Consider the following 16418-nt stretch of genomic DNA (forward strand, 5'->3'; position numbering starts at 1 on the left):
TCCCTAGTCTCCAGCCCAAACCTCCACTTATCCGGCTTCCATCACTGACACTAACATGGACGGGATGGAGAGCTCATCCAGGTTGGGTGTGGCCTGCACTCTGTGAAGACCTTCATAGGCGCGAAACCGGCTTCCTCCTGTAGGCCCTATCCCTCATCTAACATTTTAAACACACCCACCTCTCACCACAAATATAACTTTTTGGCTGTAAAACAATTTGAAAGGCTTTTTGCCATTTTGCTTTTGAAAATTTTTGGCCATGAGTAATTTATTTCTTTTATGGTTGGCTATGATTTCTTACCCATCTTGGTGCCTACCTGGGAAATCTTGCGCAGTGAGAGAAGTCCAACCTGCAAACTGTTATCAAATGAGATGAAATTTTTATGACTACTAAATTCAACAGTTAATGAAGTTGACATAATGTTACATTTCGCATTTAATTGAATATTTACTGATTTTAATGTTGTAGTTTTCTACTTGGTATTGTGGAGCTAATAAAAACATTCTTAGGCTTCAAATTTTCTTGTAGGCTCTTTTAAAAAACCACAGAGAAACCCCTTTTCTTACCAGGCCAATGATGCCTGAATGGGTCAAGCTGCCCAGAGGGGGGCCCATGCATAGGGAGCTCCCAGGTAAATTTCTTGAGCCATGTATCACAGGGACAAGCCTCCCCTGGACATTGTCCCAGCAACTGAACCTGGCCACAGAGCAGCCAGCCATTTCTAGGACTTTGAAAAGGACACCAGAATGCTCTAGAAGCAATGCTATGACTCTGTGACTTCTGTCTCCCAGCAACATCATCAGCAATCCTCACCATTGCCCAGGGAATATCAGCCCTTATTCTTGCCTCCATTCCTTGCCCACATGTGAGGAGATTGTTGAGAGCTTAGGCTGTGGTAGCCAACATATTTGAATTTGAATTCCTGCTCTGCTACTTACTGTGGAGTGGCTTTACACATGCTTAACTTCTCTGGCATTTTATCTTTCATCTGCAAAGTGGTTAAAACAATAGACAGGTTGGGAGGGGGCGAGGTTCAAATAGGAAAACACAAAGTCTCTCAGCACAGTGCCAGGCTTATGGTGTGTGCACAGTAAAAGATACCGATTATCATTATCAGCTATTACAGTGAAAATGGTAGCTTATGGGATCTCCATTTAAAGCTAGGAACAAGGAAGGAATGGAGGAAATGGAGGAAAAGAATACGACTTGGTAGTGGTGGGAAAGTAAGGTAGCAAAAAAGTCAGAATGCATTTGGCCTTTTGCTTCCTGCTCTGGCTTTCCCGCCAGACTCATCATGACAGGTACCCCAAGAATTTCTGGGGTGGCTTTATGTGGGATCCTTCTCAGCTACAAGCTTGGTGTTCTGCCCTCCCTTTCATAACTTCCAGGCCAGGATGTTGGTCACCAATATGCATTCGTTTAAGATTTGGACTAGCTGAGTGCTGAGATGATTTGAGGAAGCTTTCAGATTAAAAAGTAAAAATTACAGCATTGAAGAATAAAGCAAGAACTGACTCCATCTAAAGAAACCAGAAAGAGTTGCTACTCTCAGGCACCTGAATTGGTCAGAACCACGGAGGTAATAAGGTAATAAAACTGAGTTTCCTTATTTGTCAGCTAAAGCAAAAATGGAAACACGTCGGAAGGCAGAGTTTTTATTTTCTGACAGCAGAAAATACACATCTTCATCTGTGGAGACAAAATGTTTCCTGGAAATAACCCCAAGCATGAATTTATCATGAGTCCTTGTATAAAGGACACTGAGTGACATAGTGGGCAATATATTCAATTCTGTTTTCATAAAGACAGAAATGCCATTAAGTTGGTCAGTTTCTCACATCAGGGTTCTCTGAAGACATAGAGCATAACATTAAATCATAACTCAGAGAAGGCATTTCTTTAAGGAACTCCAATAATGAAGACTAGGGGAGACACCTTTGGGTCCATTCCACAAACATTACTGAGCACCTAGTCAAGCATCCATCCATCCTTCCGGCCAGCCAGCGAGCCAGCCAGCAAAGCTCTACTGAATGCCCACCATGTACCAGGCACTCTAAGTGGCACTGGTGAAGATTGCTTGCAAGAGCTGACACCTGGACCGAGTTCTGAAGGACAAACAGGAGGACGCCAGCCACAGCAGGAGGAGGACAGCATTCCAGGCAGAGGGAGCAGCATGCACAAAGGTCCAAGGCGATGGGGAGAGAGAAAGCACGCTCATCTCAGGAGCACAGGGCCTCCAAATGACTAGAGCATGAGCGGGTGGGTTGGGGGAGCAGGGAGACAGGGGCTAGAAGAACAGGGAGGGGCAGGTAACGGAAGCCCCTATTCAGAGAATCTAGCAGGGAGCTTGGCCTTCACTCTGGAGGTCATGGGGGAACTGTCTTGGGAAGGTGTGGGAGCTGTAAAATCAGGGTAGTGCTTTTGAAATCACTGGTGGCAAAGAGGAAGCTACGTTGGATGGGGCGAGAGCAGAGCTGGGGCACTTGTGATGTGGCTGTTGTAAAGAAACTGGAAAGAAAGACCGGGAGGGCCCTCACTGGGCCCTGGGAGATATTAAGGAGGCAGAATTTAGATGATTTGGGGGCTGCCTGGAGTAGGGACTGAGGGGGTCTGGGATGAGGCCCCAGGTTTCCAGTTCAGGAGCTTGTGGACATGGAGGCACTGAGCACAGAGGCGGGGTGTGGTGACAGGTTAGAGGCAGGGGGAGTCAAGGTGTGAGCAGGCTGGGGCACAGTGTCCTGCGGGACATCCAAGAGGAGAGGATGACTGACGCTCTGCAGGTACTAGGGACTCAGACCTTCAGGAGGAGGTTTCTGCCAGAGGCAACTCCCAGTCCACCAGGGTACAGGCGGGGACAGGGAGAAATCTGACAATTACAGAGCCCAGAGAGTGCACAAGGGAGGTTCTCTGCCCTCTCCCCCGCCTCCCCCCCCCCCCCCCCCCCCCCCCCCCCCCCCCCCCCCCCCCGTCCTTCTGCCAGCATCCTGGGCCTCAGGAGTGCTGCAGAAGCCTCACTCTGTCTCCTGGACAGGGCCACCTCTCACCTGCCTTTCTCCCTAAACTAGGCCCGGAGCCCTCCTCCTTTCCATCCCATGCTGTATCTCTCCCAGAGTAACCAGTCATGCTTCGTTGTTGAACTCCTTCCTCAATAAACTATCAACACCATGAGGGCAGGGCCTACTGGCCAGGCCTTATTCTTCTTCATATTTGTTACCTCAGCACCCAGCATGGAACCTGGCATGCAGATTAATGTTTCAGACATGAACAAATGAATGAGTGAGTGAGGAGTAAGCCAATGACTACAGAAAAAAACACGAAGGGGTGGGTAAGGGTACTGTTAGCTGCTGTGACAACGCTCCCAATATTTCAGTGGCTTAATGCTGTTAGAGATCATTTCTCAGGGGCAACCGGGGTGGCTCGATGGGTTGAGCACCCGACTTCAGCTCAGGTCATGATCTCACGGTGTGTGAGTTCAAGCCCCATGTCGGGCTCTGTGCTGATGGCTCAGAGCCTGGAGCCTGCTTCCGATTCTGTGTCTCCCTCTCTCCCTGCCCCTCCCCCACTCACACTCGGTGTCTCTCAAAAATAAAATAAACATTAAAGAATTTTTTAAAAAGATCCTTTCTCAGATCAGGGTGTTTCCGGTGTCCCTGTTGGGTGGTAATTTTCCTCCACACAGTGATTTGGGATCCAAGCTTCTTCCAGCTTGTGGCTCTGCAGTCCCCAAGGGACCCACATGCTCAGCCAGCAGATGGAGGAGGAAGGATGAGAGGGTTTTATGGGGTTAGCCTTGCAGTGGCTCACACCACTTCTGCTTACATTCTTTTGGCCGGCACCTTGTTTCATGACTTCACCCAACTACAAAGGGGACTGACCGGAAAATGTAGCCACTTCTCAGTGACGCTTCAGCACTATTGACATTTTGGGCTGAGGAATTTCGGGGGGTGGGGGAGATCTTCCCTGGGCACTGTAGGATGTTTTGCAGCATCCCTGACTTCTACCCCCTAGATGCCAGTAGCACTCTCCAGCTGTGACAGCCAAAGAAGGTTGCAGACATTGTCAAGTGTCCCCTGGGTGGGGGGGGGGGGGCAATATTGCCCCTGATTGAGAGCAGTGCTGCGTGCCATGGAAGGTGAAGCATGCGTTTTTGAGAGCCAGCTAGCTGGCCATGCTGCAAGGGGCATCCAGCAGGGGGAGTGGGGCGCGGTTAGGAAAGGCTACCTGGGAGAGGCGACACTTGAGCTGAGTGATGGCTAGGACCGTTTATTCCACACAGTGAGAAAAGAATGGTAGTGCAGTCGGAAGAAACAGCATGAGTAAAGGCACAGAGGCGTGATAGCAGAGCTGACTAGAGCTTCAAGTAGAGACGACAGCCTAGAATAGCCCTTGTCCTGTGCATTATGGCCTCTGACAAGCTGAGGAGAATTCTGCCCTCTTTTGCCACTGATGTGAGCGCTGTCCCTTGCCTTGTATCACAAACACATTTTTCTATAAGAAATGTTAAAATTTGGGGCGCCTGGGTGGCGCAGTCGGTTAAGTGTCCGACTTCGGCTCAGGTCACGATCCCGCGGTCCGTGAGTTCGAGCCCTGCGTCGGGCTCTGGGCTGATGGCTCAGAGCCTGGAGCCTGCTTCCGATTCTGTGTCTCCCTCTCTCTCTCTGCCCCTCCCCCGTTCATGCTCTGTCTCTCTCTGTCTCAAAAATAAATAAACGTTAAAAAAAAAAAAAAAAAGAAATGTTAAAATTTGGTGGCCCCAGCATTTGGTGGCCCTGGAGGAAGGGCTGACTATGGGCCCTTCTCACTTCCCCCTCCTGGATTCTGTGGTCCATAGCCTCATCACGCTTTGTTCTGGGCTTTTCCTTTCTCAACCCTTGCTGTCACCTTTCCCTGGGAAGCAGATCACTGTCATCTCCACAGTGACAGCCTTGCTCTTGGGAAATACTAGCTTCTGTCTGATCATGTTCATGATTTCAAATCCCCACCCTCCACTCAGACCCCAGGCTTTTCCTTTGAGCCCTTGCCTTTGTAGCCCTTCTCTGCAGTCCTGCTCACCCCTCAACATCCATTTCTGCCCTCACTATTTACAGCATAGGATTTGCCCCACCTCCCACCCCTGGGCTTCAGAAAGCTCCTTCATTTTCTTCTTGGGTCAGAATGAAAATTTCAGGGCATCAAGTCTACAGCCCCTGTTTGAATCAGGCTGAGTTCTCCAGCGCATCAGGTCTTGTTTTCTTTCTAAAATGAACTCTGATCTTATCTAGATATTAAGCTTATCTTGGCGAGTCACTATACTGCATTGGGCTTTTTTTGCAACATGATATCGTGGAGACATCTTGACCCGTGGCTGCCTATTGCTCTGGGGAGAACGGAAGGGGCATGTAGGAAGCTAGCCCCCAGGAACTGGGCTAAGAGCCACACTCTCCTAGGCTACAGGGTGGAGGGTTGTTATCACTTCTTGGACTCCTGCCTCTCCCTTGCCCTGCAAATGTTCCTGAGGCTCCCATCTCTGCCTGTGCCCACATCACTTCCAGCAAAGACTACTGCAGTAACCTCCCCAGTGCACTCCACTTTTCTGCCCTGTCCTTCCCAACTCTTCCCTACAGAGAAGTCAGGGCACATGCCAGGCTGTGCCCCTTGGCTTCTACTTCCTAGAAATCAAAGTCCACCTCTCCAGTATTCAGAGCTGTCTACCTTTACAGGGTATCTCCTGCTAAAGCAGTCACACTACACACAGCCTTAACAAATCTCTCTTTAAATATATATTCTGACCATCATGCATTTGCTTTCTCTCCTCCCTCCACCTGAAAAGTCCTCTCCTGTTATGGGCTGAATTGTGTCTCCTCCCTTAAATTCATATGTTGAAGTCCTAACCCCCAGGACCTCAGAATGAGGCTATATTTGGAGACAGGGTTTTAAAGAGGTAATCAAGTTAAAATGAGATTAGAGTGGGCCCTAAACCAATGACTGGTGTCCTTTTAAGAAGAGGCAATCTGGACACAGACACGTATAGAGGGGAGACAATGTGAAGACATAGGGAGAAGGCCACCTACAAGTCAAAGAGGGAGGATTCAGAAGGAGACAACCCTGTGGACACCTTGAACTCAGACTTCTAGCCTCCAGAATTGTGAGAAAATAAATTTCTGTGATTTAAGCCACACACTGTGTGGTACTTTGTTATGGCAACCCTAGCAAACTAACAAACCTCTTATTTCTCACTGCCTAAGACTAAAATCCAAATTTCTCACCATCCCCTGTGATTCTGCATGATCTGGATCCTGTGCTCTCACCTCCTCCCTCACCTCCTGGGTGTCCCCTCTTCCTCACCTTGATGCAGGCCCACACCCCATCTCCTGTGTCCCTATCCCTTTTGGGGGGCCTTGCCCATGACCCCTGTACCAAAAATCCCTTTCCCACCTCTTGGCATGGCTGTGTTGCTTAATTTAGATCCCACTTTCAAGGTCACCCGCCTCGGAGAAGTCTTCCCAGACCTCCTATTTAAGTTATGTTCCCTCATATTCTTTCTCATGGCATCATGAACTTTTCCTTCATTGCATCCTTAATTTGTGATGTTATATATATTTATTTATCACCTATCTTCATCAAGCCAGGGACTGTTCACTTGGGTGTCTGTTCATTATCTAGTGTCCAGTGTCCATCATGTAATCATGCTCAATAAATATTTGTTGAGTAAATCTTCACCTTGCCAAAGTCTCTACCCAGGCCTCAGGGTCCAGCCAAAATCCTACTTCCCTCCTCGCATGAGCCTTTCGATTCTCCAAGTCCCAAGACAAGCTTAGTCTTGATATGTCTCTGGAACATGTCCCTTGCGTCATGGTGATCACCACTGCCATGTGTGTGGGGTTCCCACCTGTGCCCCACATCCTCCCCAGCTGGACTACACACTGTCCACATCTGCATTGCCCGCAGCATAGGCTGGCACAGGGCCCAGAGCCCAGGAGGCCTCAGTAAAAATGTACGTGGACCCAAATAGATCAGAGAGGGACGAATACTGGATGAAGTAACTGGGCCATTTACAGGAATGAAAAGTGCGCCCCTGCCCTCCACAGCCCCCAAAGAGAAGGATGACAAATACACCTTTTGCTAAGGAAGGTTTGGGGGCAAACCTCAGTTGTGGGCTGCAGCCAGAGAGCAAAGTTCTGGGGAGGGAGAGTCCACTGGGCTGGAGCCCTAGAAGTATAGAGGGGCCCAGACTCTTCTGCCCAGCTGTGGGCTGCTGGGGAGGGCTGGGTATCTGCCAGCTCTTCGAAACTCGCTGGCAGGAGAGGGGGAAGGCCCAAGCTTTGGAGCCAGGAGCCCACCCCAGGGAAGGCCCCAGCCAATAGCCCCCCAAGGCCGCCACCCACTCACCGCAGAGCCAGTCCCTCTCTCCTCCCCAGGACTGGAGGGAACGCCGAGGCCAGTCGTGGCTGGCTGAGCCCTCTCTTTCAGGGGCTGGGCTTGGACAATGGGAAGCGAAAAGCCCCCTCCCCGCCGCCCCGGGGACATAAAGCAGGCCTTTCACTGTGGAGTTCTGGCTGCTTCGGTTGGTTCTTGGCACCCAGCGAGGCAGCTTCAGGAGGGGCGAGAAAGCAAGTGTGTTGGGGGTGGGGATGGGCCGGCGATTCGGAGGAAGCTCGCCGGCCCTGGGCCACCGGGCAGGCTCCCCAGCTGTGGGATGAGCTCATGCAGGGAAACCGGAACAACTTGGGGTGGGGGAGGAGGGGCATCAAGGAGGCTGGGAGATCGTGGCTTTGGGGAGCAAGTTTTTCGTGGGGAGCAAGGACAAGCATCCACTCCTCCGACCCTGCCCAGCCCATCACCCTCCCCATCTGAGATCGACAACCTGAAAGCCCTTTCCAGGCTCTTTCCCAAAAATTCCCAGGCCCCACGGACCGCAGGCCACTGCCCCCTGGGCTCGCAGACACCCGAGCTCCGGCTTGGCCAAACCCCCTAAGCCCGGAGCGCAGCCTCTCCCGGTGCCGTAGGCAAAGGGGGTGGGGTGCTCACAGACTGTTGTGCCTTTCCGCTGGGCGCGCCAGCGGGGGCTTTCCCCACCCCCAGCTTTGCCCCTCCGGGTCCCCTCCGGTCTCCCCCCCCCCCCCCCCCGCACCATCTCTTCCTCCTCGCCCAGAGTTTGGCGTAGACAGCGAAGGAGCCATCGTGACTGACGGAGGAGCCTAGGGAAGGCGAGACAGAAAGGGCGACCGAGTGGGGGTGGGGGATGGGGTGGGGACCGACGCTGAGCCCTAGGGGGCAGGCGGCAGCGGCGACAGGGGAGAGGTGGGGGAGCAACTCACGCCACTGAGAGAAACTCGCCGGGTTTGGGGCCGTGGCTGGGAGGGGTGGGGGAGAAGAAGCAGGGTCCGGCTATTTAATTTTGAGGATAAATTGTACAAGTAACTCTCGCACCGTCCTTCCACCAACCTCACCTGCCCCAGGCACCCCCCTCCACTCCCTCCCCCACCTCAGCGCACACATGCACTCTTCCCTCCATCCCGATTTTGTCTTAGGGCAGGGGTAGGACCGCACTGAGCCAAAGGGACGGGTCGCCACCTCCCTCCCCTCCAATTCTTAACCCTGGATGTGCGCACGCACACCCTTCTCCTGGGATGGGGTAGGAGGCTATTGCGAATGGGGCTCCTAAACATAGTCCTCGGCCCCAGATTGTAAGTTCAAAGCCACCACCCATGATCAGCTCGTAGGAGCCGTGACTTGGGAAACCGCATCCTTCTTTGGTTACCTTTTCCCAGACAGTATTCCAATTTCCAAACGTGGAAGAGGCTGGTGTGTGTGTGTATCACTGTGTGTATGTGCGCGCGCGTGTGTATGGGGGGGGTGGTGTATTAATGGGTAATCTTATAAATGGCAACGAGAGGACTGAACTTAAAAGAAACTGGTCAATTGTAAAACAAACAGGAATAAACAACCCTTTAGATGTAATTTGTGGTTTATCTGGAGGTGGAGGTGGCGCTGAAGAGGAACCCCCACCCTCCAATATTTTTTTCCTTTGCTGCGCCTCCACCCCCAGCATTTGGAGCGATGGAGAAGCGGCTCCGGAGTGATTAATCCGGGGATAATTCACCCCCCCCCCCCCGCCCCCCGGCGCGAACCCCGCGAAGCGGGATTGGAGCGAGTCATTTCCGAGAGCGCAGCGCGCCTCTCCCCGGCCGGGCGGACACTTGGTTCATTCCAGCCGCAGAAGCTCAGGGCTCCCGCGTACCGGGATTTTTTTCCGAGCAGAAAAAAGCTCCAGAGCTCTCCTGACCTCCTTTCTCCTCGGCGGCGAGCGGAGCCTCTCCCTCGGCGCTGCCGGCCGCGCCATGCCGCGCTCGCTGGGACGGGAGCAGGGGCGCTGCGGCCGCCCCGCGGGGAGGGCTCGCGGCGGAGCCGGGATTTCGGCGCTCGTGCCGGGCGCGGGGAGCCGCTGGGGCCGCCCGCCGCCGCCGCCAACGCCGCCGCCGCTGCTGCTGCTGCTGCTGGGCTGGGGGCTGCTCAGCGCCTCGGCCGCCGCGGGTAAGTCCGGCCGCGCCGGGGAGCCGCGGCGGCCGCGCGCCCCACCCGAGCCCCGTGCCTACCCCTCCCCGACACGGTCCCTGTCCCTTCCCCCGCTCTCCCCCTTAACCTTCCCCACTCCCAGTCGCCCACCCTCCTGCTCAGCCTCGCTTCAGTCGGCCCCCCATCCTCCCCCCGCCCCCCACCTTCAGCGGCGTCCTCACCTCCACCGCCACCCTCACTGCTACCCCCAGCCCCAGCCGCAACTTGGCCGGATCCGGCCGGCGCGGGGGCCTGGGAAACCGACATCCCCGCCAGGGGTTGAGGGGCACCCGGACCGTGGCTTCAGTTGCTCCAACCTCCCAGCCCCCCAAGGTGCCAGGCTTTTCCCCGATAAACTTTCCTGGAGCCCTCCCCCCACCGCCGCCTCCCGATTCCGGTTGGCACACTGGTCCTGGGGGCTGGAGACGAATGGCGTGCCCCCTCCGCGTTTCCGCGTTTGCGGGGTCTGCCCTTCCTGCCCCCGCCCATTTTCTGGTGAATGAAGCCCGCGCCCCAGTCGGAGCCGCCTCGAGACTGCGGCCACCACCTCCTCCCCAAGTGTCCCCCTCCCCCGGCGCTCGGGGCTAGAAGGGGGGAATCAGGTGGGCGCGCGCCCAGGGCCGGGGTCCCGCGCACGCCTTGCGGGAGGGCTCAGGTTGGGGGCTGGAGGGTGCTGAGCCACCGGGAGGCGGGGGCGGCGGTTGTGCCCGGGGGCGGGGGAGGGAGTGTCGCCGTCAGGTTCCGCGCCGCCACATTCCCCTCGGTTCCCACTCCGCGCCAAAGTGCCCTTTCCCGCGCCCTGCTGCAGCCGAGCGCCGGGGCTGCGGCTGCGGCGGCGCGGGCGGCGGGACCTGCTCCCTGCGACCGAGTCAGGGAGGGGGGCAGACCCGGCGGGTGCGGCGAGTCCCGGAACTTCGCGGGTGTTTGGCTGCAGCTGGCGTATTGGGGAAGGCACGCGGACCTTCGGGAGAACCCAGTCTCCAGTGGGGATCACTGGCCCCGACTGGTGCCCTTCCACTTTATCTCCTGCACCCCTCTGACGCTCAGCTCTAGCCACAGCCTAGAAAGTTCCGCGTGCCCGGGTGGGGACGGGTCCAACGGGCGATGCCTGGGGCCGCATTTTCATTTAGCCCAGAGGCTGACACTCACTGGGGGAGAAAACTGGTAACACCTGCTGCCTAGGCCTGGACTAGGAACACCTCCGGCCTGGATCCGTGCTGGTTTTGTTTTTGTTTGTTTTCTTGTTTTTTGGTGTTTTGTTTTGTTTTGTTTTGTTTTCTTTTCTCTTTTAAACCACCGATTGAACCTCTGAAGGCTTGGCCTCCGCCACTCCAGCATCCCAAGTGCTCCCTTCTTAGAAAGTGCGCCCCTTCACGAGAGAGCTTTCCGCCCCGCTCTGGGTTCCAATATCCAGTGAACCCGTACCTGCAGACAGTCACCACCTCCTTAGCCGGGAATGTTCCGGTTGCTGGTCTGGGAAGGCGGCCCAAGCTAGCCTCAGCTTTCCCATCCCGACTTGACAGGACTTTCTGGGTTCTCCTAAGAGTCATAGCTGCCGACACCCAGAGAGGGGCGCCCGCGATGCGCTCGCCTAGGAGCTCAGGCCTCGCGCACACCCACACCCACTGGGTGGCTGCGCTGTTCACCGCGACACTGCTGGTCACCCAGACTTGCCACATGGGCGGTGGGGGAACCGCTGCTATGGACTGTCAGGCCTCTCCGACGTTTGTCCAGGTGGGGCCCTTGCTCTGGCTCAGCAGACTTAGACTGCTCCTGATGTGATGGAACTGTTTTTCTAGCTAGATTTGTCCCTGCCCCTTGGGCATGTCATGTCCCTGGGGAAAGAAAAGGGCCGACTCACAGGAGCTTGCACACTGCTGGGGGATGCCGCAATCTTGCCTTGTAGAGATCCATTGGATTCCAGCTCTGTGGTCAGTAGAGCAGTGGTGGTGGTGGTGGTGAAATGCTGGGGGGAGGGGGCATTCGTTCTCTGGCGGGCACTCTGACTTACGGTGCTTCCAGTGCATTTTTTTTTTTTTTAAACCTTTCCCGCATTTTGATGTGCTTTTTGGCCTTGCAAGCAGCAGAGATTTGGAAATGGACTTGGTGACAGATGATCGCAGAGTTTGGCACTTTAGAGAGGGAAGCACATTCATTTTGTGTTCTCTTCACTCTGGTGACTTTAAAAGATGCTCAGGACTGAGCTGTCTCCCTTCCTTGGACCAGGGAGGACTGAATAAAATGAATATAAGGATTTGAAAAGGGGGAGCCTCCTCACCCACCTTTCTTGAGACCTCAACCCCTTCCATGTGGGCCCTGCCTCACACTACGCACCCCCCCCCCCCCGCCCCCACTGCAGCCTCCATAGAAACCTCTCATCAACCTCTCTTAACTGTGGGTCAGTCTGTCTCCCTTCTGTTTCCCCTTGGCCTGTGAACAGCTTAATCTTTAATAGAAAACAAGCTAACCAGATTTCTCAGCCTTAGTGACCTTCTGTTTACCATCCCATCTCTTTGCCTTTATGAGCGTCTTCAAAGGGGTCTTCAACTCACTTTCTTTGCTACCTCTCACTCACTGCAGGCTGCCTTTTGTCCCTAGGATAGGAATTCTCTAGGAAAGATCACCGATGACCATCCTAATTATCAAATCCATCCTGCTTACCCTGTTTATTTTCCTTTACCTCTCTGTGACTTTGAACACTTTGGGTTACTCCTTTCAAAATTTCTCTTCCTTGGGTTTCTGGGCTATGGTGCTTTGCTGATTTCTCTCCTACCTCTTGGTTGTTCCTTCCCAGTCTCTGGTGGAAGCACTTCTTCCCCTCCTGTAAGTGTTTCCTGCAGTGTTCCGTTCCTTGTGTCTTTCTTCATTTCCTTTCACCACTTTGTGGGTGAGCTCACCAGGGCCCATCCCTTCCACTACCACAGTGAAGCTTCCAGACATGCCTCCTGCGAAGACACCTCTGATATATCTATTGGCTTCCTAGTCCATCGAAACTCTGGGTCTAGACAGCCCATATATCCGACTGACTCTTGGATAACTTCACCTAGATGTTCCCCTTCCAAAGCAAGCTCATTACTTCCTTTCCTGAGCCTCCAGTATTCCACATGTAGGCTGGTAGCACCTGCAGCCTTCCACTTACCCAGCCCAGAAACCTTAGAGTCATTTTCAATGCCTCCCCTACCAGGTGGCCATCTAGTGCCGACCCTCAATTGCTCTTAACCTAGCTACTTTTCTCTGGATTCAGAGGCTCTGAGCATTGACAAGGCTGTCGTGCCTCCCATACGCTTACTAAGTAACTCAAAATAAAAGCCATATTGAACTGGAAGTATAAGGAATTCCTACAAACCTCTGATTTTTCCCATGCTGACCTCTTCATTGCTTAAAAAAAAAAAAATCAAATACCAAATTATTAAAAAAAAAAATTCTCCCTGCTTTGCTTGTTCCCTAAGTGCTTGTTTCCAGAGATTTCTTGCATACTGGGACATTGATCATACCCAGTGTTTGATTATAGTACGAATTGAATTGTATTCAAAGTATTTATTTGTTTGTCTCCTGTATTAAACTATGAGCTTCCTGAAGGCGGGAACAGTACTTTATTTCTCTTGATATCACCAGCACTCAGCTCAGGACCTAGCATAGAATTGGAGCCTGATAGATGGTTGTTAAATCAGTGGATGGTTTTTAAATATTTTTTTTTCTTGGACAGTTTTTTAAGGACTGATAAGGAGGCTAAATCAAGAGTTTTAGAGGGCAAGACAGCCAGAGGTGACGAAGATGCCCTGGTCCCCCGTTGCTCTCCCTCTAGAACAAAATATCACAGATTGGTAGATCATTCCTTAGATTTCAGAATCGATGCAACAAGCCTTTAGATATAACTGTCCCCACACCCCCAAGGAAACTGTCCCCACACATCCCCAAGTCTCCAAGGACTTGAACCGCTCAGTCACCAGAGTATGGATTTGAATTTCCATTTGCAATTGAGCAGCAAGTTTATGGTTTTGAAAAAAGAAGCTGAGCATAGCAGATGATGTTGACCGTATCTCCAGCTGGCGAGAACATGGCTTTGTTGAAGGTGAGCCTGGAATCATGTGCAAGGGGACTAGAGAACCAGATTTGCAGGCTCTTAGATTGCAGGGTTTGGGTTTGTCCAGAAGAGTCCAGCAGGTGGCTTCGGCAGCATCACCTTGACCTGCCTCTGCTTCATCATCATTTTCAGGCCAGCAGGTAATCTGATTGCCCAGCAGAGCCAGATGTTCCTTGTGGGAGAACTGGTTGATCTTCAGACCTCTCCAAGCTCATGTTCTCCACTTGGAAAAGGGGCAAGTCATTCCTGCATTGTGGAAAGGACTAGAAATCCGAAATGCACCAGACGCAGTGCATAACCTAGCTCATCCAGTGTGCCCATTTAGTGGAAGCCAGGGCTGGAGCGGTAACCCTGAGGACAAAGGACTCAGCTGAGAAGCCTGTGATCCCTCACTGTGGCCTGCGCCTCCCCCCACCGCAGCTACCCCCTAGGTATCCAAGGGAGTAACACTAATAGCTGGTGGTCACTGAGTCTTCATCATGTGCTGGTACCATCTCAAGCACTTGCTTGTATTAACTCAACCATCACAGCAATGTGGTCAGGCTGGCAATATTATTATCCCCATTTTGTAGGTGGAGAAATAGGTTCAGAGAGGATATGTAACTTAACCACATAACAAGTCAATGGCCAAGCCAGGGCTTAAAGCCAGTTTGTCCAACTCTGAATATCTTACTCACAACCCCACTGTTGTTCAACTTCTAAGGGGGCCCAGCTGGCGCTACGCCCCCCGGGGATCCTTCTGCCCAGGCTGCGTGCCTCTGCCCTGCTCTTCCCCCTGGGCTGCCCCCACCCCGAGTTATGCTGTGCTGCTGTTGGCACTCAAGGCCTGGACCCCAGACTTCCAGCCCCTCACCTCATGCGGCGCTGGTCCATGCATCTCCACCATAGCTCCTGTGACTGCAAAGATGTCACCTTGGTCTGCTAGTCCCGAACACCCATCTTGATTGAACTCTGCCATGAACTCTCACAATCCCCAAGCTCCCCTGTTGTAAAACTCATCAGAACATATTGGGATGTCTTGTTTAGCGAGGTGATACCTGTTTGTATCCCCTGAAGGTCTGTGAACTCGGGCAGGGCAGTGTAGACCAGACCACAGATACTCAATAAGCACCTGTTGAGAAGATCAGAGGCAGGTTCCCTGGAACCCAAGGCTTCCTGACCCTCAGACTGCCTTCTTGGACATTCCCAAGGCGAAGGATTTATGGGAGTGGGAAGGGGTGAAGACGCATCCCCTAGGTGGGAGGCAGCCCCAGCCCTTCTGGGTCTTACTGATAGCAGCTGCACTTCAGTGAGTCCGGCTAATGCGTCTTAGACATTACTATTCAATTCGCATAACAATCCAGGCACTTTATCAGATTTGAAGAGACAAAGGCTCACAAATTAAGCAGTTTGGCTAAGATTCTAGAGCAGATAGGTAAGGGAGGCAGGATCAACCCTCAGGGCTACCTGACTCCAGGGGCCATTCTCCTAATTCCTGGAAAGCATTGTCACCGTGCAGGACTTGGTTAGTATTCAGTATGTGTTAGATGCTGCCGCCACCGCCACCGCCCACGGCCACCGCCACCACCACCACCACTGGGGCTGCTGCTACTACTTTGTACACCGGCCTCTTAGAATCGTGAGGGGAAGGGTTCTAACACAGCACCCCTCTGAGGTGCTGCTCTGTGCATCTGCAAGAGTCTTCCCTCCCCGTTCCTCCTGCTGAAAGTACACCCGGCACTTTCAGTGGGGTGGCCCACTCACCCAACCATCACTCCTCTTCCTGGAGGGGTAACAGGGAGGATCCCGTATCTCCCCCTAGAGGTTGGTTGATGTCACTGATACTGTCCTGGGGCCTTGCTCCTTGAGACCAGTATGGCCTCCAAACCCCTACTCTCTGTCCGCGGCACGATTTTCCACAACAGGGGACCATCTGGATGAACCTGAAAATGGAGGATTATTTCAGGGTCCTCTGCCTCACAGAGACACTGTCTTAGGATTCACTGGCTTTGAACAGAACTTGACACTCCCTTGGACCCACAGAAAGAAAGCAAAGGGTGGCCTATGCAATGTGGGGTTTTCTCAACCTGAAAATGATGGTGTGGTTCTTAGCACTTTTTCCTGGCTCTTGTAAGGTAAGAGAGACAAGGGAGACTCACATTCATTTTCTTTCTGGACTCTTTTTTTTTTTTTAAGTTTATTTATTTATTTTGAGAGAGAGAGTGTGTGCGCTTGTGTGTACATGCCTATGGGGGAGGGGCAGAGAGAGAGAGAGAGAGAGAGAGAGAGAGAGAATCCCAGGCAGTCTCTGCACCCAATGTGGGGCTGGAATTCATGAACCATGAGATCATGACCTGAGCTGAAGTCAGATGCTTAACCAACTAAGCCACCCAGGTGCCCTATTTTCTTTCTAGACTCTTGAGAGTTCAGTTCCCTGGACTATCTTTCCATACCTTTCCTTTAAAGATGAGATTCTGTATCTTTTTTTCTCCTCTCCCACTCGGATACACACTCAACTGTTCAATGTTTGGGAGAGGGTGAGACCCTTTGGCTTTCTCACGTAGCTTCATGTAACACAAAGAATGGTCATGCCTCTGTATACAATCACAAACAAGAGCCTTGGCAAAGCAGTGTATGGGAGGGGAGGGAATGTAATGGAATACCATGCTTTGGGATTGGAGGAATAAAATAATTTGAGATAGACTGAGATCATATAGGAAGGAATGAGTTGGGGTAGGATCAAGAATGCTGGGGAGGTTTTGGGAATGGGATGGGTAGGATGTATTGGGGTGGATTGGGATGGATGGTGGAATGGAAAGG

At 52.8% G+C, this 16418-nt stretch overlaps 1 protein-coding gene across 1 annotated transcript in view; it reads left to right on the forward strand.

The window, feature by feature from the left end:
- The first annotated feature begins 9189 nt into the window (after positions 1-9189).
- Positions 9190-16418, forward strand: part of CSMD2 (CUB and Sushi multiple domains 2) — a 597686-nt gene continuing 590457 nt past the window's right edge. Inside the window, 1 exon segment of the mRNA XM_053897825.1 lies at positions 9190-9514. Within this exon segment, the coding sequence (XP_053753800.1) occupies positions 9322-9514 (193 nt within the window). The 5' untranslated portion in view covers positions 9190-9321.

This window comes from Panthera pardus, unplaced genomic scaffold, assembly GCF_024362965.1.
Source record: "Panthera pardus isolate Hobbes unplaced genomic scaffold, ASM2436296v1 HiC_scaffold_11, whole genome shotgun sequence".
Lineage (NCBI taxonomy): Eukaryota > Metazoa > Chordata > Mammalia > Carnivora > Felidae > Panthera > Panthera pardus.